Raw genomic sequence first — 22517 nt, 5'->3', positions numbered from 1 at the left:
GAGTCGCGGTTCGGAGGCTTCGCCTTGTGTTCAGCATCAGGGAGTGAGAGAGGTGTGCCTGCGTCGGGGAGATTACGTCAGGCTGTAGTGGTTGTGTCTGCTGGTGTGTCTGCAATTAAACGAGGCGCTGAACGAGATAAACTTTTTCTAGCTGCTCACAAATCTTTTAATTCTTTCAGGCGGCAGATATGTTCTACCAACAGTCGTGTTTTCAGAGGCAGGGTTGTTGCCGTGCGTGGCTTAGAGGCTGTAGTACGGGAGCGGTCGGTAATGAAAGCAGAGCGAGCCCTCCTTAGTGCTGGGCGTTGTGCAGCTGCACATCTGCACACAGCAGCTGGACAAACGGGGCCTAAGCTGAACTCGCAAATTTGCTGTCACCACATTAAGTCTTGCCTCTAGTCAAAAGCATCAATCAAGCAAGTCATGTACCTGTGATTGAAGAGATTTGAGCTTGCTTGTAGAAAAAAAATGTCCTGGGCTTCTGTTGCATAAGTTATGCATCCTTCTTTTTGGAAGGATGCATCCTTCCATAGTTATGTATCCTTTACATCTTCAGAGTATGTATCCTTCTTTCGCCAGAATATTCCAGAGACCATCCGTGATTGTTTTCAAGATAGTTTCGCTTAATGAGGTATGGGAGAGAAGGAGCCATGTCAGAAGAAGCTGTTACTGAGACACGATTTTCTCTGAAGACAGTAGCTTTACGGGTGTTTCATCTTCCCCTTTCCTGGTATTATTCTCTTAACCAGGTAATAAATACATTATCTAAATTTTGTTACTTTTGTTATACATTTAGATGTTTATTGCAGTGTTGTATGTGCTCTTGTGACTGTGAATCAAATTTGTACAGAATACATTGGGGTTTCGTTTGTTTATAACACTGCACTAAAATAAGTGTGTCTTTTTGTCTTTTTCTGCTACTAAATGCTTAGTACATCATCGTACATCTGCTTTGCCTGCACTGTCTGTATATCTCCATTTTGTAACAGTGCAGTGATTCTCAAGATATCAAAATTCTCAAATTGCCTTTTTTTTTCTTATAGATTTTTTTGGTATTTACAAGCTAAACATAACTGTCATTAAACTTTGAATAATAGTATTGAGTTCTGCTTTTCAAACTAAGTCTTTAATATGACTGTATTGAATCACACTTATAAGCAAAAGCTATGGGATAATTCACAGTTCCCTATAAGTACTTTTCTTTTACTGCATTTAAAACCAGGATAAGATATTCTCAGTCTTAGCTGCATATGCTCATTTTCACTTTTTTTCTATATATTAAATATTTCAAAACTCTTGCTGCAAAATCACTCTTTTCTTTTTCATGTGGCAGCATACTCATGTCCTTTTAAAATGCCACATGCGACTCCCTTATCTGCAACTATTAACATTCCTCTTTTTAGAGGTTTTCATTTCAGTGTTAATCAATTTATGATCATGTTTGTAGGCACACACAAATTTAGAAAAATCCTTTTGTGGTTCTTTGAAACTGCAATGTTTTAACATTGAATTTTGTGATCTTAGAGGTTTTAATCTCGGGTTGTTAACTCTCTTCAGTGAAAATTTTGTAAATTTTGTAAGTTTTGTGTTGGTGCTGTGTTCCAGGCATTTCCTTTTCTCCATGGAGTACAGGGGTTGTTGTAGACCTCAGTCAAGGCATGGTACCTGGAAGGGCAGGGTTCTCAACCAGTCAAAGGTGCTTGACTTGTTGAATGTAAACTCAGTGCAGAGAGAAGCTTTCAGTGTTTCTTCAGATTGCACAGTGGTGATAGTCCTGCAACTGCACAGCAGCCAGGAGTGCCAGAGTGCTCTGTGTGCTCTCTCTGGTATGAGGAATCGTGTTACACAAACACCATATGAGGCCCAAGCACTGTGGATCTGGTTTTCTCCCAGCATTCTGTTCCTCAAGCAGCATAAGTTTCCAGAAGATTTTGTGAATGTGAACTGTGATTTCCAATTAAATGGCACTTTCCTTGTTATTTTGCATGTTACAAATATTGTTAATGGCTTTTGATACAAGAGAAGTGTGTTTAAATACATGTTCTATTCAAATTGAAACACCACATGAATGTTGGCATTAGGATCTTCCACTCTTTCACAGTGCAAGAAGCAGTGTATTTGGGAAAAGTGAGTTCCTTTCTCAGTATTTTTTGCTGTTAGAGATTTACTTGAAGCCCTGTGTTCTCCTGGCATTAAGAAGAAATTTTAAAAGCCTAAATCTTTGTTTTTAAGTCATTTACTTAGATCCCCATAGTCTGTGGGTTTGCAATATACCTTATAGTTCTTGGTGCTGCACTCTGCCTCTCAGTATGTATATGTGCAATTAAATCACACTTTTATTTTCAGATAAAGCTTTCCCCAGGGTTAAAGAAACTTTTCACAGTAACAGCAGTGAGTGCAATATCTGTGATTTTTCTGGCCCATCACTTTAAAAGAAGACGTGGAAAGAAAAACAAGAAAGTGCCACCATGGGAGCCAGCTCATCTCGTATTAGAGTGTACCAAAGCAGCTGCTTCAGAAAAAGGTAGGTCATGGAACCCCCAAGTTGGGTTTTTTTTTTTCGTTGTTTTCTTGGAAAGAAAGTTGTGTGAGGGGATGGGTATGCATAACTGTAGTAGTAAATCAAACTATTTTCCTTTGATCATGGAGTAGTTTGGATTGGAAAGGACCTTTTAAAGTTCATCCAGTCCAACCCCTGCACTGAGCAGGGATATCTTCAGTTGGACCAGGTTGATCATAGCCCCATTCAACCTGGCCTTAAGAGTTTCCAGGGATGGGGCATCCATGGCTTCTCTGGGCAATCCATTCTGGTGTTTTAGCACTCTCATTGGAAAAACTTTCTTCCTTGTTATCCAATGTAAATCAGCCCTCTTTTAGTTTTTAAACCATAACCCCTTATCCTATTGCAGCAGACCCTGCTGAAAAGTCTGTTCCCATCTTTCTTATAGGCTCCTTTCAAGTACTGAGAGGCTGCAGTAAGGTCTCCCTGGAGCCTTCTCCAGGCTGAATAACCTCAACTTTTAGCATTTGCTCAGAGGGGAGGTGCTCCATCCCACTAATTGTCTCCATAGGATGGAACACCTGAGTAGGTTCAAGGTTTTAGACTTTAAATTTTGAATTTGTCAAATTAGAAACAAAATTACAGTATCTTTCTTATAAAGAAGCTGGGCATCTTGTCGAAGGTGAAGTTTTAATCATGAACCAGGATTAAAATTCTATTTATCAATAGTGTATTAACAATGGGTTTTGCCATTCTTGCGTATGTATCTCAATATGGAGAAATTCAGATCTGATTTTTTATAGAATAGGCAAATAATTAAGCTAAAATGCATAGTTATTGTTATAGACAGTGAATTCTAATGTGTAGTTTCTCAAGTAGAACTGTAAATAAAAGAATAATTGTTGTTTGCTTCTAAACTGGATTTTATTGAAAAGAGTAAATGCAATTCTTGATAGATTTGGGCAAGAAGCAATATGGAGTTTGCAAGAGCTTTAAAACAAATGTGTCTCTTAGGTTCTAGTTGTTCCAGTAGTCGACAAAACTTGACTCTTTCTCTGAGCTCTGCCAAGGAAAAAGGATCTCAGTCCTGTATCTATGCAAATGGAGGACTTTTCAGTAAATACTCTGGTTCAGTTCAAAGCCTGGCCTCGGTAAGTAAAAATGTTTTAAGGCTCTTGAATGTCTGTTAAATTGTATTGGGTATGCATCTAAAGGCTTCACTGAGCTGAAGGAAGCTTTCTGAATGAACTGCACAGGAGCTAGAGATGCTGAGAAACCACTGTCCTTACCACAGAGTAAAAGCAGTTTCTAGGCAGATGGCTTGGATGTAATGTACTCTGGCAGGAATGTGGTTTTAAGGATACTCTCTTTTGTTTTCCAAGGTTCAGAGTGCCACCTCTTGTCACAGTTGTGCTTGTGCCAATTCTAATTCCTGGGATAAAGCAGATGAAGATGACCTTAAACTTGTCAATATTCCAGTGACTACACCTGAAAATTTGTATTTGATGGGTAAGTTGTAATAAGAATATTCACCATCTGCTTACAATGAATGTAAATTATTTCTTGGCTTTATGGCAAAGTGACACAAAATAGTACTGTGTTCTTTCTCAGTGTCCTGTTGGCAAGGGTCTGAGAACATTTCCATAAAATAATGAAATCATACTTGATCTAAAGTTAGTTTTCTAGAACACTTTTTCCTCTACTGTTTGCAGTAGTAGTCCTTAAAATCAAGCCCTGACACATGGGGAAAATGATCACATTTCTTTTACACAAAAAGAAGTTAAATGTATACTGGGTATATACTGAGAGAGGCTGGGAAGTGATGTTGTTTCAGATTACATCTCTGTGATAATTATGCTTATTTTAGCTACATATTTTCCTGTGGCTGTAAAACGTGAGTGCAGCTGAAGCTGTTCCTGCTCTGCCCTAGGTATGGAGCTGTTTGAGGAGGCACTGAGGCGCTGGGAGCAGGCCCTGACTTTTCGTAACAGGCAAGTTGAGGATGAAGCAATCTGTGGTTCCATTAAGCTGGGAGCAGGAGATGCAATTGCAGAAGAAAGTGTAGAAGTGAGTACATCCCATCTGTAATCTACTGATACTGCCCTGACAATTTGTTCTGTGTTGTTACCTGAATCTTTGCAAATTCAATTGCCAAACTTGACAATTGATTCAATTTCCAGTTTAGTGGTATTGTATTTAAAGGAGATCTGAGTTCATTTCTTCTGACTTTTTTGATTGGTTATTTGGAGGAGGGCATGGGAAGAGAACCAGCATTGTTTATCTTTTGGCAATTGCTGATGCATCAGTGTTTGCTTCTGGACAGTATTATTGATCTATCAAGCAGACAACTTCCCTGCCCATAATCCCTTGGGTCCTGTCTTTCTTTTATGATTATGTGAGAGGGTATCTGCTTGCCAAAGATAAATGTCTCAGGGAAAAATAATCAATTTGTGCATATTCACAAACAATGTGCTTAAACTTTATTTTTTTTCCTCCTTTCTTATAAACGAAATGCTAAAAAATATTTTGAAATAAACAGATGTGTTACTTTCATTATTTCTAGTGCAGCAAATATCATAGATAATTTTAAATTATATTTAATTTTAGATTTATTTTATTACTCTAAATAAACTATGTGTGTGTTCTGAAAAGTATATATATTGTGCATGTTGAAGTTTTCATCTGACAGTGTCCCTGTGTGTTTTCTAGGAAATTAATGTGTCACGGTTTGTTCTGTGAAGGCTTAATATCCTTGGATTTTACAAAGGAATCTTCCAGGCTGAAAGCAAATAGAAAAGCTGCTAATGTCTGTCTTCTTGCAGGATATCATTAGTGCTGAATTCATTCATAAGCTTGAATCTCTTCTTCAAAGAGCTTATCGTCTTCAGGAAGAGTTTGAAGCCACCCTTGGGGTCTCTGATCCTGCTGCTCTAGCTAATGATATTGGTGAGTACTGCTACTTTACATCTTTTTTGCTTGTAATTATGGCTCTTGAGGGGAGGACTGAAATATCCACTGAGCAAAATTATATTTATCAGTAAATCAACAACAACAAAAAAACCCCATTTTTTATATTATTACGTTGTGTTTGATTAAGTGGTTCTATTTTAGATAACAATGAATTGAAAGGAAATTGTTTTCTTTGTAACTTGTCGGTATTTAAACATTTATACAGCAAGAATATATGACCCTTTTTATAGCATGGGTGTTCAGAGGTTTTATGCATATTCTGAACTATGAAACTTGATATGCTTTTGTCATAATTTTTTTGCCAAAACTGAAAATTAAACTAGAAAGACTTAATCTGAAGCGGATGTCCATTAGCAAAGGTCTTAACTCTGCTGAGTGAAATATATCAGTTCTGAGTGACTAAGCTCTGCCTGACATGCTGATTAACTACAGATAGTTTGATTATTTTTATTGAAAGAATTGGGTATTAAAGATGGATGCTGTTGTACCCTTTCATAATTCAAGATGAAGTATCTGTTCTCAAACGAATGTGGAGTTGAAAGGCAGAGCACGTTCTGGCTCAGTCTGGCAGGAGCTGTGTTGCCTGGCAGGAGGTGGCAGTGCTGTGCTGTGCTGTCCTCTCTTGGCCCTCCTCTCCTGCATCGGCCAAACACAGCCTTGACAAGGGGGGAATTACACTGGGGTCAGAGCTGGCTTTCTGACTCATCTGCATACACCTGTAAATGTAGCCCTTAAAGCAAAAAAGCATTTGAATGTTTCATTTTGGTATCTGAAACCATCAGTCAAGTTGCGTTGTATATCCATTATAATTAGAATTTAATTTGTGATTTCTGTCTTCAGGCCAAATTAATAAAATGTACTCAAAGGACTTCATGTGAATGCTCAACGTGTTTAGTTATTGTTTTGTTTGATTACCCTGGGAGTATTTACAATGAATATTTCATTTTTCAGATGTGATAACTAAATTCTTGTTTACCAAGAATGAGAATTTGATTCCTTTCAAACCTTCTTTGTAGAAGTAGTTTGTGATCTCTTGAGTTACTAAATTATTTGCATTTTATTTGTGCTGGTCCAGATGGGTGAGGAAAAAAGTAATAAACTGGTTTAGTGAATACTGTTTTCTGTGTTTAGGATTTGGAGCTTTGCATCATTATCTTTCTGGATTTTTTGACTTGAACAGCAAGTATATTAAAGGATGCTTCACTTTTTCAGAATGTTTTAATAAAAAATCAGAAGGACAATCTCCTGTGAAGCACTTGTGATGCCTTGAAGGGTTCAAGAGTCACAAGAATAAGCAAGTCCAAGAAAATTATGAAATCTCAGTGGTCAAAAGAAATAAAGATAGTACAGCCTTCTTTGCACTACTAAGAATAAGAATAATACCCTGCTGCAAAATACAAACTATGGTTCTGAACAGAAACAGAATTGGAGGGTCCTGTGCTATGTAGGAATGGCTATAATTTGTGGCAAAAGAGAGCTGTTTTTCTGGATGATTTATACCTAAAACTTCTTAAAGATAAAGAAAGCATCCTAATCTACCGTTTACTATTCACTTATCTTGGAAAAAGGGAATGGGAGTTGTTGGTTTGTTTAAGATTTTGAGATAAATGGGCATTTCCTAATCATTTGGAACAATCTCCAGCATGTCATACCTGTAAAACAAAGAGTTGCTAATTTGCTGTTCTGTTACCACAGCCAAAATAATACAGTATTTAATTAGTGCCAGTTGATACAATTTCAAAGCAGGTAAGTTTTCTTGGACTGTGGGTTTTTGAGAGATCTGCAGTTTGGTGAATTGGTATAGCATAAATTAGGTGATAATATTTAGCTCGCTGACGTGAACATTTATTTATATTTCTGCCTGCTGTTAAAAGAAAGATTTACCTTTTAAGGAAGATATTTAGTCAAATGCTGTAATTTTATCAGCCATATAATTGATTATAAAATCATTGTAGAGCTGGAAGTTGATAAAAATTTATAATTTAGGGCATTTGAAGTAGTGAATTAACAAAAAGCAAAGGTTACTAATAAAGATCTGAATAATCTCTTCAAATAGTAACAAACTACATTTGTACTACTAATCCTGGCAGGTATGAATTGTACATATAAGTGAGAGATTTTAAAAGAAAAATCATGAAGAACCACTTTAGGAAAGTTACATAATCAGTGTAAGCTCTTGGCACATTGCTGCAGAAAAAAAACTTCTAACCTTTGGCTGTGTGCAAGGAACAGCAGCAGGATAGAGGCAGAGATGCAGTCTTGGGTTGGTGTGGTTTTAGAATACTCTGTCCAGTTCTCTTGGTAATATTTCAGAAGATTGGAGATTCTAGACAGCTCAAAACAAGCCATAAAATTTTTCCATGTTTTGAAAAAAATAAGCTAATCTGTGGTTCTTGTTGGGCATGTCAGCTCCTTATTGAAGAAAACACTGCGAGGTGACTGACTTGTTCTGAATAGCTGCTTACACATGGAAAAGGTATGTGGTGCTGGGGGACTTGTAGACCTTGTTGTCAGAGTCAAATTTCTTGTTGTTCAAGTGAAACAAGTGAAGTTCTAAAGTAAGCTATCCTCAACACACTAAACACACTTCAGAGGCAAGATTTTTTTTTAGTACTCTTTTGAGGGATGTTTCATTCTTTGAGAGGAAGATTAAATGGTCAGTGTGGTCTTTCTGGCATTTAACTATTTCCCCTTGCTACTATTTTTCCTTCTTCTGTGAGCTTTGGAGTGAATAAGATAAAGCCTTTGTCTTTAATAAATTCATAATTGCCCCATCCATGGAAGTGCTCAAGGTCAGGCTGGACAGGGCTTTGAGCCACTTCATCTAGTGTTGGCAGGGTTGGAGCTAGATGGTCTTTAATGGCCCTTCCAATCCAAACCATTCTGTGATGACACAGCTCATTAAAAACATTTATAACCAGCTCATGTGCTTCAGGGTTTCAACTGTTCACCAGCTACAATAATCAGAGGATGTTTAGCTCTGGTTTTTTTCTCTTATACATAGGAAAGATAGATATGGTTTGTGGATTTTTCTTCTGTTTCCTCTACCTGAAGTGCTTGTGACCAGCCACAGCTGGAGTTGAGGCTCTGACAGTTAGACAGATGCTATCAAGTGTTACATAAATGCCTGACAGGCACTTCTTGTTCTTATAAGAATGGAAGATGCTTATAATTTGATTTATAAGGAACTCCAAATTTGTTCAGAAGGAAATTTAGAGAGGTGAAAATTTTTAGCAATTTCTCAATTTTGGCTTTCTCTGTAAATTCTTCTATCAAACTTCTGGAGCTCCTGAAACTGCTCTCCTGCTATTTATCTACTGTTCAGAGATGCTGCTCCTTCCCAAAACCTTTAAATGTTACTCTTCCCAACATATCCCTCTACCAAATCAAATTTAGATCTTAGTGCTGCCATTGATAAATCATACCACAGACTTGCTTTTCACTTTGTGATCCCACTTGCTATTTTAAGTTGGTTGTGCATGAGAAACAGTTTGCCAAGGAGCAGCCTTCTGGAGGAGGCTGTGGTGATGTGTCACAAGGGAGAGTCAGGAATGAGTTACCTGGGGGCCTGTTGGAATACAAGAGCTCATCACTGCAGCCACTGTCTGTCTTCATGTGCTGTGCCTGAAGTGCCTCTCTTCTGCCTGCTAGGACAGCTACTTCTGATATTTCTAAATATTCAGCTTTCAGCAGTGCAGAAGACAGAGGTAGAAATAAATATGTTTTCTCCCCGTGAGTAGAATACTATTAAGAGTAATAATAATAAAAATAATTGCAAATAATAATTCTCAACTTGGTAAGCTGTTGTTGAGTTATAAATTATTAATACCTCCCTGGAAAAGACTTGCATTTTAAATAGATGAAATAATGGAATGCCATTGTGTTCACTGTTGTTGCATTCTCCACCAGACTTTCAGTATTATCATATAAATCAGGAAGCTAAAATAGGATTTCTGTAGAAAAAGTACTTCTGGACATGAAAATAAATAAATATGTAGGGCTAAACTGTGGTTGTTTTTATGCTGTGCCTCTTTGAGTACTGTGAACCAGCATGGAAAGCCTACAAACAGTCTGTCCTGGGGCAGCCATGAGGCTGCACTCCGTCAGAAAGGAGGCACTTGGCACAAAACTGTGAAACAAAATATTCATCCTGTTATTTCTGACTGATGAATGTAAAGGTGTGTAGAGGGTTAAAAGCTTCCAGGACTTTCAGTAGTCTGCCCTTGAAGAAGGCTCTCTGCATTTTTTTTTCCTATTTAGATCTTTCCTAGCAGACTGAAATGTTAGTCGAGTTAACTTGGGAGGAATGCAAAGAGTTGGGAGAGAAACAATAGCTTTATTTACAAGCAGAATTTCAGGTCAGAGGGGAAAATTCTCAAATTGTTCCTTGTCAGTGCTAAATTCCTAATACTTCATATTATTATTTTAATTTCTACTGTAAAAAGGAATGCAGGCATTCAAACTGATGGGGACTTGTGTACACTGGCCCTTAAACTTTTTGCCAATATTAAAATGTTTTAGTGTTAATACATTTTTATTTTTATAATGCTTACTTTTTATTGTGTATCAGTTACACAGCTTAAAACAAATTAGGTGTTTGAGCTACCACAGTAAAATCTGTCACGAAGGTCTGTGCTGTTGGATGATTTTGTTGAAAGGTTTGTCTGTTTCTTTTTTTAATTTTCTTCTCACAGTCAAAGATATGCCTGGCATTTTGGAGAGAATAAGTGCAGCCTTTAACCTAGTCTCAAAACTGTTTGGAGAACTGATTTTCATATTAGGAACCTTTTCTTCAGCAGCTCTTAAAACCAACAAAAATCTTTGCATAATCACTGAAGCTGTTGAAAACTCATTTTTATATAATTTATTAACACAGACTTCTGTAATGTCTTCCTATCCATGGATTAATATCTACAGCCTGTATTTTCTTCCTTCCTCTAAATGTTATTGGAAAAAAAAATATTTTGAGTGTAGTTTATTTGCCTATATACAGTAAATGTTTCTAGCTATAATTCCTAATCTGCAATGAGGAGCAGTTTGTAATACTTCACTTAGGTGAGCTCTGGTATTACATACTGTAAAATAACTTAAAGTCATGTAACTTTTTATGTTAGCTTGGAAACTTTTGCTTGGTTTGTTCCTTCAAGATAAATTTACATTAAATAATTTTTTAATTTCTTGGAGAAGGCCTAACCATTTTTCTAGTGGCTCGAACAGGATTGAAATCAAAACAAAGAAAACAGCTTTTTCTCTAAATGTGAAAATGTATTCATCCCAACTAATGAATGAAAAGGAAAGAAAACAATGTTTCTAAGTCTGAGGAAAAGCCCACAGAAGTTATTCCAATCTATTTCTAAAAAAAAATGCATATTTTGAACATAATTTTTAGCTATTGCCGTTTGTTGAAGTTCAATAACTGCTAAAACATGAGGTCTCTCATATTGCAACTTATTGCTGCAACTCCTTATTTCTGACACCCAAGAGATAGTCAAAGTGCAGATGTTTGAATTGGATTGTATGTGTTCCCTAATCAGTAATATTTAAATCTTCCCTTTAAAGGCATTTTGTCCAATATTAATAACACTTCCTTTCTAAATGGCTGTCCATAAAATTCCTTATTGCTTATCACAAAGCACCGAGGTACAGTGCTTGAGCAGAGTAAGATTGGTCATTAGAAGTTCAATCTAATACGGAAGCAAAAATATTTTTGTCTATAAAAATACTATAATGCTTGGCTTTCTCAGTGATACTCTGAGTTTTGGCAAAACTCTACTAAAAATGCAAAGTAGCTTTGCGTAGACATGCAGTGAAGTTACTGCTGCTGGAAAATATTGCTATTCGTAATATGTATCTTTTTGTAGCTATTTGCTAACATGGAGTGTATTTTTATGTTAATCCTAGAAGCTGAAATCTTTTCAACAGTGGCTCAAGAATTTCTATTTTACTCTTCACTGACCCAGCAATGGAGAAGTCAAGGTCATTTACTATGGTCAGTTAGCTTGGAGGTTTTTCCAAAAGCACTTCCAGTAAGATGAGAAAGAATGTTTCTGGTTTTTGAGGACTCTCATTACTGTTTGCCCAACAGCTTTGCCATTAGATCCAGCAGTGCAGGCTATTTATACACCTCATTGCTTTCCCTTAAATGGCATCCCCGAGCCCTGTCTTCTTTCTGTCCACACCAAAACTCCTGTCTGAGCCCTTGTCTCTCTCACTTCTTGACTCCTGCCATGTTTTGTCTTGCCTTGTCCATTTAAAACTTGCTGGTCTGACATGGACTTAACTGTTGTTTATAAAAATCACCTTTGCTCATTTTTCTGACCAGATTATTCCTCTCTTAAGAGGTCTCTCTCCCTTGGGAACTTGTCTTCAAATGAAATACAAGCTGGTCCTCCTTTTAGCTCTAAAAGCTGCTTATAATGGAGCCACAATCCACCAATGATTTTATTTCCCAGACTTTGTTCAGTTAGCTGTTCTTGTGCATCCTTGCTCAGGCCTCCTAACACAAAGTGCATCTCAACTAATTCTTCTTGTTCTTTACAATATGTGGGCAGCTGCAATTGTCTCTTTCCCAGTTTAAAAAAAAAATGTTTTAAAAGTACATATTTACCTTCTTTTTGAGTAAAGTAATCATTTTCCTCACGTGTCAGAGCTTGAATTAATAACTGCTTGCCTGCATTTTGAAAAGTTATATAAAAGTGGAAAATGGCCTCCAAATGCAGGAGGTTTTTGTTGTTTTTTTTATTTATTTCTCCTCTCTCATGTTTTTGTGATACATTCTTAACAAGTTATAATTTGCAAATTCTTTTTCTTACTAGAAAAGGTGTACATGCACTTAACTTCTATTAGTTTGTATATATTGTGAGTATAAATGTTCTAGAGGTAGGAAAAATCAGATGGCAAGGAGTGAGGGTGGGATAAGTGTTTATTTTTCTTGCTGGAGTACTGGCAGTGTGAGGTTATATAAACTGATGATCAGGAACATGTTTTGGTCCATAGGGCCAATTCCTCTTTTAGAATTTCACTGAAAACAATCTCTTTTTGCATTGCAGTGTGCTTTTAAGAGAGGCTTGTCTGAAACATTTTTGGGCAAAATGAAGAAAAGTGAGCCAGAACAGGCTCAGGGAGATAAAGGCAGTGATAGTTCAGAATTTGAAGAGACTTCCAAGGAAATCAACTCTCTTGGCTTGGTAGCTTAGTCTTGGAAGTGCAGAAACAACACTTTGAGCTTTCCAATTGCTTTGGCGCTCAATATCAAAATGGAATATTGACACAATCATAAAATCAGCAAATACAGATCTCTGCACTATAGTTTTATTAATTCACTAGTTAGAACTAAAATAGATACACTTCTGTCTGCAGTATATTTTCAAGGACTTGAAATTAAAACATTGTGTGCATGTGGACATACCCAAAAACTAAGAACTTTTCTTAATGAATGTGTCTACTATGTTTAAATCTTGCTGCCCTTTAAGTGGAAGACTGTGACCCGTCAAGGTGGCATAAAAGGTTGTGGTATATCCACACAGCACAGTCTTCAAGAATTGCTGTTGACAGGATTTGTTACCTAGCACGAGCCATGCCCCATCACTACACCTCTGCGCATTTATTTGCCAAGCATTTCGTTTGGGGTGTCATTTTTTTTTAGTTGTTTACCCTATAACTGGAAGGCTCAAGTAGCTTGTGTAAGCATTTCATTCCTAATGGTCTTTTAATATCTTACAATTTTCTTAAACTTCTGTTTCAGCTTGAAATGCTTCAGAGTTGAAACTATGTGGGAGTAAATTTATTTTTGTGGAAAGTTACAGCAAAAGTGAACAATAACAATGGAAGGAGCAAAATTATTTACTTATGTGTCATTTTTCTCTCATGCATCTATTTGTGCAGTTAATTGCTAAAACTCTTAGCAAAAGTAACTGGTTTTGAGATGTGTCTGATTTCCCTTTTGATGGTTCAAACTACAGGGTGTTTTTTAAATAAATTACTGTCTCCAATTCTCTGTGAGATATCTGGACTGTGCACATGTCCCACCTTACCTAATGATCCAGTTTTGTAGCAAAGAGCTGTGGTGTAACTGATTCAAGAGCACATGTCGATCACACCAGGCTTTATTCTCTCTCCTGCTATTTAAAGCTGCCCTTGTTCTACATGGAGAAAGGCTGTGAGTATTTAAAGGTAAATGTATGCATATTTCCACATGGCTTGGCACTGATTAGCAGCTGCTCAAACAGATGCCGTTAAAGTTGCTGTCTAGTCAATGTATTAGTTATCTGTGGTAAACCAGAGTAAGGGAAAATAAAGCAAAGCTTGAATAACAAAGAATGTACATAGCTTAGGTGATTGGCTCAGGTTGCTCTAATAATTACTTGCATTATGATTCAAGCATTAATATGTTACTAATGCATTTGGCAACCTTATAGTGTTATTAATTTGGTTTTTTAGTTTAAGTTTGATAATTGGTCTTATTTAGTAAACTAAAGATTCAGAACTCTACATAGAGTACAACCTTATAAGGATTCTTATCTCATTCCTTCCCATTGTTGGGGACAAGTGGAATACAAGTAGGTCCCAGTCAGTGAGGGACTCCAGATATTCTTTAAGTCTTATTGCTTAAAGTTAAGCATATGTCTTAGAAATTTAAGTTGTTAAACCATATCTGTGTGCAGCTGGGTTTGCAGAAGCCAGTCACATTCCTGAGCAGTGTCACTGTAGACTGCAGTGTTCTGTTAAATAGTTCTGCCCTGAAATTGAAGGGAACACTGAGATTATTAGGCTGTTCTTACAGAGCTTTTCTGTGTCAAACATTCTGAATACAGAGTCTGAGCCCAAAACACAAATGTATGTCTGCATCTGTTGATGTTTATTTTACTGAGGATCACCAGCTGTATAGCTGGTTCTGTCTTAGTCTGATAATTCAGGGATGAGAAGGTATCAGATTTTTCTGATACTGTCTTCATACATGTAAGTGGAATTATCAACTGCTGGGCAGCATATGTTTCTTTTAATGGAAGAACAAATGAATGTGTGGGTTCCTTTTGTCAGGCTGTCTTTCTTGCTTTGAAATGTCAGCATCCCTCCCCAGAAAAACCTCCCCAGAAATCTTAGCTTGACAAGATCATCTTGGATGGTCCCATACTCTTATGCTGTGTCCAGCAAAGTAGTTTTTATGCCAGAATACTACAGTGTTTGCTCTTTTGAGTTTCATATAACATGTTAAGAAACTGATTTGGAAAAAAAGTAATTGAAGATACAATTAGAAACACCACAAGTTTCAGGAGCTGAGCAACAGTTGCTGGTTATTATTGTCCCTTTTCATCATTACGTGTGGTAATATCTCTCTGAAGAAATGCATAGTGGGAAAGGCAAGAAGGGGGCAATGAACTGCCTTGGAAAAAAGGAAGGAATACTCTTGGTAATGCACTGGTACAAACATCCTGCTTTTAAGTGCCCACTGACTCACAAGTGTGGAAGAACTGAGACCAAAGGGAGAAATTCATTTACTTTTGAGACTCCTCTGTCAGTCTGGTGAGAGGACCTTTCTACCTAACCTGCTTATGGAGGCCTCTGGCATAGGAAAGGTACTGAAGGTAGTAATTTCTAGATGTGGAAGCCTGAAAGTTAACCTTGTACTTCCTTCTTCTCTAAATATGACATTGCATCTTCAATCTGCTCTGCATCCCCATGAGTTAATGTACTGTCACACTGAATGGGGTTGAACAGACCATTCCATTGTCACTAGAAGGTGGCTGTACAAGAATAGCAGTAGGTTGCACTTGGTTTGGAGATGTGAAGAGCTGAGAAAAGGCAGTGACGTTTAAATCTGGTGACTGAGGTGTCTGGCAGGCTCCACAGGGCTGTGCTGTAAAGCCTGGGGCTTCAAAGTCTCAGCTTTGAAATAAGCAGCGCTGGAATTCAAACTGGTCTTTGCTGTGGACAGCAGAGATGTGGTGCTTTCTGAACTGCAGGAGAATTGAGTGCCCCTGTGAGGAGGGGTGACAACTTTGTGCTGCACATCCACCCAAACAGACTCTGTCTGGATTAGACAACTGAGTAAACTTCATTTGGTTGCCAAATCTTTTTTCTCAAATCATATCAATGTACAGAAGCTGTTACCTGAACTATTGAACTTGAAAGCAGTAGAGTGCTCAGAAGCAAAACTTTTCTATAAAGAATAGGGATTGAAACCTTAAAATCAGGGAAGATATTTAGGTTCAGAATAAAGAAATTGTGAAAAAATGTAACGCTGTATAAGAGTAGAATCATATAATGTGCAGTTGTGAATCAGTGTTTACATTTTCAGTGAAATGAAAGGCTGTGTGATAGGGAGAGACCTCTCAGTGACGTAGTTTACACAAGATACACGTCTCAAATCTGCTTTGAGATCATATGTCTGTAAAGCAGAAAGCCAGAGAGGTAAATCAGAGAGAAAAACACATGCATACATCTATTTTGCGTTTACTAAGCTGATTTCTTAGCTGTCAGTACACATGATGTGTTAATTCAGGGTATAAAGTACATATCAGATACTGCTTTGTTTTCTTAAAATTCAGATTTTAGCAACATAGCACCGTGTGTGTTCATTCTGCCTCTTCCTTGAGATTGTAGAGTTTCTCATGATGAGGTCTTTCCATTTTGAAATGTTGGTTTTACAATAAATCCTGCTATGATGATTCAGACACAGCTTATAGAGAATATGGCCAGCTTTCACAGGCCATATTCTCTATAATAAAATTATATTTTTAGCCTTTGGTATTTTCTTTGCTTAAAAAGAAATATCAACTATCAGAAAATATTCCAACTCTGTTATCAATATTATGGAAGAATGCTTTACCAGATTTAAATCCTGAAATAATAATTTCATTTATCACCATTCCAGAATATCAAATTTATATAGTATTTCCTAATACTTTTCTGTAATTTGATGTACCTGTGTGCATGGATTATGGGAAATAAATTGAACTTACATTCCTTTCTCAGGTACACTTGATTTTTACATGGAGAGACTAAAATGATTACACATGTAATTTTGTGCTGTTTATTTACCTTTGCAGAATGAAAGCAATAGGATATAAATGCAATAGCCATGTTGTTTTGTTTTATACACCATTAAATATGGTATTCTGCAGATAATATAACTTTATGGACAAAGTCAGCATCTTGAATGTCTGAAAATAGTCAGACTATTATCAACATCACAGAAATTGTTATTATTTCTTTCCAAAGTATTTGGAGAAATCTCTTGAAGATTATGAGATTATTTTAGGCAAACTGCTTCTTTTTCCAGATGACAATTAATTCAGCTTTTAGTCAGCTGTAGTACTTTTGTCTTAAGAATAACATCCAAGTGATACAGAACACAGTGACTGAACAACATCTTGGGTTTTGCATAATGATGATTAGGTGAGAACCCAGTGCCCCTGAAAATGGACTTTTTTATACCTATATGAGTGTGTTTTAAGTAGAAGGCTTTTATGTGAGCCCTGAATATTATAGTTGTGCTTGGAAATAGTTATGAAAGCTCTGTTAAGTCAACTTTTTCCAAGGAAGTAAGATTTGGCTCTCTATTCACACATAAGCAGAAGATTATTCCCTGCATGAAAACTACTGAGGTTTCTGTTAAGGATGTTATTTGAAGGCTCAGCAGTAAACTCAGCCACAGCTTACCTTGACAAAGGTCTGTGAGCACCGAAGGCTGCGATTGTATTCTTTTTATAAATATGAAAGCAGTGAATTTTACATGATGTAAAATTCACTGCTTTCTGGGTGCATCCTGTAAGACTTCATGTAGTGCTTTAGCAGCTACTTGGTAGAAGTGATGATCAGCACTCTCAGAATTATCACTATTTATAAATGTAAATAAAGCTGCTTTTGGATGTTTCAGCAAGTGGTGACAAACCACTGTGCCACTTGCGACTAGCTAGAAGACTGTGGCACACTCTCATGGAACTGAACTGATTCATGCTGCTGTCTGAACTGGATTATTGTAATTCCTTTCACTGGACAGGACGCCACATATCGAAGGGCTCTGAGCATACAGTGGGCTGGCAGAACACTGGGCCCCTGCTGCTCTGAGGGTACCATGACTTTTCATAAGTGGTTCCTTTGCAAGGCTTTTCCTCTTCAGACTCTGTAAAGTTTCTACTTTCTCATCCTGCTTTCCTGCTTGTGATGTATTAACGGCATTAATTTTCCACTGAAGTGCGATGGTTGGGCAGAATAGGGAACCATGATTTTAATGGTGGTACTTGGAACTAAAGTCTGTAACTCCTAGTGAGTTCTTTACTAGTGGGTAAGTGCTTTCCTTTTTTAAATGTGTCAGCTAAGTGCCAAACTCGCTTGTGAACTCCTGCCATGCTTCATTCAGGATTTGTAGGAAGATAACATGGAAACAGTTTTCAGAGTTCTAAAATGTTATGTGAAGGTGAATGCTTCCCAGTTGAATACTAAAAAGCTGATTTCTGTGCAGTTATGAAGGTCAGATGTTTGAGAGTTTAGGGGGTTAGCTCTGTGCTCTGTCTTACTGTGAAAACCTACCAGAACAAAAACAATTATTCTGGATTAGTACTTTGTAAATAGATGTGAAAATAGCTTGGTTCTGGTCTTTTTTCTTTAATCTTGTTTAGTTTTAAATAGATAGTTGTTTGCAAAACCTTATAAAGCTAGGAGTAATTTCACAAGCTTTAGCAGTCCTCCATCTTGTTCAATGTTTTAACACCGTAATAATATAATTTAATGACCATAGATACATTTTAAGGCACTACAATCAAGATCCATGATTGTAACATCTGAAACTCTACTTCATCCTCTTTACAAATATAAGTGAACCCAAAATAACTCCTTGGCTCCTCAAATAGGTGAAGTATATTTGAAGCTCACATACTTGCTAGTACTCCCCTCCTGAAGTTATTAGAGTCCATAAGAAGTAGGGATGAGTGTGTGAGCAGTTGCAGGCACTGGTGGGTGAGTTCCTCTTGCAGCTGTTCATTCCAGGAGTCTCTTTGTGCCACTGTCTCTTTTTTTTCGTGTTCTTGTGTCTAAGAATGTTCTGCTGGTACTTGCTTGGTATGTACTCCAGCTGTAACTTCATTTTCACCCTAGTGAAATTCCATGGTGAATTTTCATAAGAGCATGCTCCCTTCATGGCCTGGGTATTGATAAGCACCTGCTTGGCTAAGGATGTTTTAGGGTATTAGGGTGGTGCTGGCCTGAAAGTCAGAAATAGCTGACAAGGCTGTTTGGTTTTCTTTAGGGAGGCTGTGCTTTGTGTGTACGTATCACTTGCCAAAGGTATTATTTCACTCAGCATTTCCAACCTTATTTTTAATCTTTTTCTTCCTCATAAAATGCAAATTTCGTGTCTTTTTCTGTAGCAGTGAGATTTTTTTTTGAGATTTTTTTTTTTGAGTGAAAACACAGATACTCCATATTCAACTGATTAACATGTTAAAAGCATACTGGCTTGGTGATAGTTTTAGGCCATATTAGAAAACTTGGAATTATGACTTTTTCAACAAAGATAGATTAAATTAGAATTTTATTAACTCTAGAGCTTCATGTAGTCTATAACAGGATGAATGCAAGATCTATGGAAGAACCCCTGATTCTGTGTTGTTCTGGGCTGTGATTCCTTCGCTTACACCAATTTTTTTTTTTAATGTATGTGGAATACATTTTAGTTAAACAGCATTGTTCCCATTTATATGTAATCAACCACATAACCCAGAGTTAAATTATTTAGAATCAGTCTGGGGATATGTTCTTGTTATTGAGCTATAAAGTCACATATAACAATAAAAGCAGCTTTGGCAAAAGGAGAGGTTGAAAAAAGGAGAGCCAAAAAATCTGCCGTCTATAGATGCCTGTACTACCCTGGGTTTAGCAGTATTATTGCAAGTTCAGCAAACTCTTATGTGAAAAAGTGATATTAGAAAATCATCTAATGTAATATTAGAAGAGAATTAATGCAAATAATGAGTTAGAAATAAGAAAGAAACATCATGTTACCTATGTACTCTAAGCAGACCTCAAGCTAGTGCTTTACAAACCACAGTTTGCTTTTCTGTTCCAGTATTTCAGATTTCAGAATGTGATTGTTTCTTGACCAGCTTCTAAGCTCCAGTACTTTTCCTCTTGGTTTTAAGAGGTCAAAAGAAAGAAATAGTAAGAATGAGCTGAAAAAAATCAGACTTCATATGAATAGTGGTGAAGTCGCGATTGCAATTTGCCTAACTCGCTCTAGTAAAATCTTTGTCCAAACTCTGAATCATTTTTCCCCTCAGTGAATATTCCCAAAGACAGATATTTGTTCTGTGCAGTTTTTGAGCTGTCATTCCAAGTCCATAACTAATAAAACCATAACAACCACCGAAGTAATGGTTAAGTAATGTGGCTTTGTAGCATTGCAAGTGATGAGTAAACCATCCCAGTAAATTGGCGTTTGGCCACTCCGCTGTGTAATGGAGTTTTTAGTGAAGTAGTGCCTTAGCAACAAGCCTGGATGACATTGGGTAGCTGGTTGCTGCTGACTCTTGGAGATAAAACAGGCTTTTAGGAACACATGTGTAATGTCTGAAGGTAAAGTAACCCAAAATAAATGTATCTGCTCTACTGGGAATGTAAGATGGGTCACATCAAGCCAAAGTCTGACTTACCGACTTACGAATTTAATCCTTCTGTGAAAGTGTTTTTATATGGTGAAAATAAAACCATCCCAGAAGTGCAAGAGTTGAAATCTGAGAATAAAGTAAAGCAGAACTGAGAGAAACTGTATTGCAGAAGATTTTAAGAAAAAATAACAGTTATTTTAAAGGCATTAAGAATTCTAGTACTGTAGGAAATACTTCTGGATGTGTTATTTCAATGAAGAAGCTTTTTGAGGAAAGAGGATGCAGTGAAGATGAAAAGCTTCACTTGCTCTCAGGAGGAACCAGCAAGTGAAAAAAGGCATGAAAAGTAGAAAGTGAAGCAAATTCAAGTAAAAGTAAAATGTGGTGGTGGTTTTTTATTAATAAACTTTTATTTAGAAAAATAAAAGTGGTGGCTAGGGCATGGAGCAGTTTGTTACATAACACAGCCAAGTCAAAAACTTGACTGAGGATCTAGATCCATGTAGCAAAGTCATATCATAAGATAAAGAGATCATCAGTAGTCTGTAAAAGAAAGGCCAAAACCTTGGCCAAGTCTTTTTGTCTTCTTCCAGTTCATTGTGGATGATATTTGAAAATCCACTTTAAAGGCAGAAAAACAGTCACATTTATATGTGTTAGTAGTTCATAAAAGAATTTACTCTTACAGTAGTATAACATTGTGCCTTCCAAATGAAATACTGTGTTAAAGTACACATGAAACACATTTTCAAGACTTAAGTGGAATTTTCTGATTGTCTAATAAACTTTTTTTTTTAATTTTAAAGATAAAAACACAGACATTACTGTAAAGGATAATGGAGATGATTTCTGCCTTCGAGATACATTAAGCATTGCATCCACAGATTCCTTTGTTTCCACAGCTGAGGTAAGACTCTTAAAGATTGCTTTTTTAAAGATTTATTGATCTATTTCAACAGTGAACAGAAGAATCCTTATTTTTTGCTAATCATTGTGAGCAAAAATATATTTCTCTTGTGGAGGAAAGAAAGAGCTTTTCCAGGCTTCATTGGACCCAGTTGTTTTGGGTTTATTTTTGTGTACTGGCATAATGCATCCCCAACTCCTCCTAAATAGAAGTTGCTTTTGAAAAACAGATCACATTTTCATGAGTGAAGAAGCAGTCAGTTGAGGCTATAGTAGTTCCTTTCACCATGATTTATATTTTTCTGTTCTTTTTTCCTATGGCTTTACCATACTATAAAGATGTATGAAGAAGGCTTTGTATTGTTTAGACCTGGAGGGGTTTTTTTTGGGAGGAAATGATAAGAAATTGACAGCTACCTCTTTCAGCACGTTCCATGCACAATATGAAGGCACCAGGTTGAGCTGTTGCTCTGTTGTTGCACTGGGATGAAATGGCTTAGCAGGAACCAGAGGTGTGAGACTGCTCTGGAGCCCTGGGCTGAGCTGGGGGGAGCTTGTGTGGCTGTGCGGGTGTGCAGGGACCCCACAGCTCCCTGCAGCCACCACGGGGAGGGACCTTGGGCTGGCAGTGACAGTCCCTGGAGGTGCGGTGGGGCTGCCAGGGAGCCTCCTGTCTGGCCACACTGGGAAGCATCCTTGGCAACATAAAGAACTTGATCTAACTCTAATCCTGTGGGATAAGGGCACAAAGGACACGTGGTAATCTCTGGGTTACAGAGCTGGAGTCTGCTACAGCTCCCTTGAAATATTTGAAAGAGACTCTAGAGCAGTGACACACTTACTTGAATGAGAAATATCTCCTTCTGTAGTCTCTGGGGAGCTGAAGTGATCTTGACTAGCACTCTACTCCAAAAAACAGGAGAGGCAGTTGGCCTCAAAAGATCCATTTTGTGATAGATATTGCTCTCATATACACACCACAACTAAGCTACTGAAGTCAGTTGCAAAAAGAAAGAATTGCACACACATTCTTTGCAATTGTTTTGACCGTCTCTTATGGGGTTTGTTTTTTCCATAACACAGTTACCTTGATTTAGTAATTCACATTAAATAGTGATTTCCTTGATTTAGTAACTCACATTAAGTTGTGGTGCCTAGCATCCATTCCTAACGAGGACTGTATCCATAGAGACTGGTTACTCTTTGTGAGGATGGGAACAGCCCCTTATGCTCATTTGTGCTGCTTGGCTTTAAAGAAAGGGAAAACCAACCAATCAACCAAGCAAACAGAAACCCCAGGATGTATCAGTGGAATCATCATCCTCTCCTGAAGCTATATTGTCCCAGTATCTGCAAAAAAAAAAATTGGAATCAAAATTGGACATGTAATTGTCTTTAAGTATCCTGAAAATATTCTCCACATTTTGATACATCAAAGCCACTTCTGTCAACTTGTTCTTCCAGGAAAAAGTTATGAAGATTTTCTCATCCTTTCCAGCTGTTCTAGTCTTTGCCAATAGAACAAACTCTCTTTTCTC

At 37.2% G+C, this 22517-nt stretch overlaps 1 protein-coding gene across 2 annotated transcripts in view; it reads left to right on the top strand.

Moving 5' to 3' along the window:
- The first annotated feature begins 576 nt into the window (after positions 1–576).
- The window catches only part of MIGA1 (mitoguardin 1), a 33988-nt gene continuing 12047 nt past the window's right edge, over positions 577–22517 (top strand). The window contains exons 1-7 of one of the 2 annotated variants that reach the window (XM_005423084.3): positions 577–749; positions 2347–2524; positions 3515–3651; positions 3883–4009; positions 4431–4567; positions 5323–5446; positions 20880–20980. In XM_005423084.3, coding sequence (XP_005423141.1) covers positions 627–749; positions 2347–2524; positions 3515–3651; positions 3883–4009; positions 4431–4567; positions 5323–5446; positions 20880–20980 — 927 coding nt within the window. In that variant the 5' untranslated portion in view covers positions 577–626. The remainder of the gene's footprint in view (positions 750–2346; positions 2525–3514; positions 3652–3882; positions 4010–4430; positions 4568–5322; positions 5447–20879; positions 20981–22517) is intronic. The other variant, XM_031058728.1, reaches the window with a different exon arrangement.

This window comes from Geospiza fortis, unplaced genomic scaffold, assembly GCF_000277835.1.
Source record: "Geospiza fortis unplaced genomic scaffold, GeoFor_1.0 scaffold333, whole genome shotgun sequence".
NCBI lineage: Eukaryota > Metazoa > Chordata > Aves > Passeriformes > Thraupidae > Geospiza > Geospiza fortis.
The sequence above is the reverse complement of the archived record's forward strand: the minus strand, read 5'-3'. Positions and strand labels throughout refer to the sequence as shown.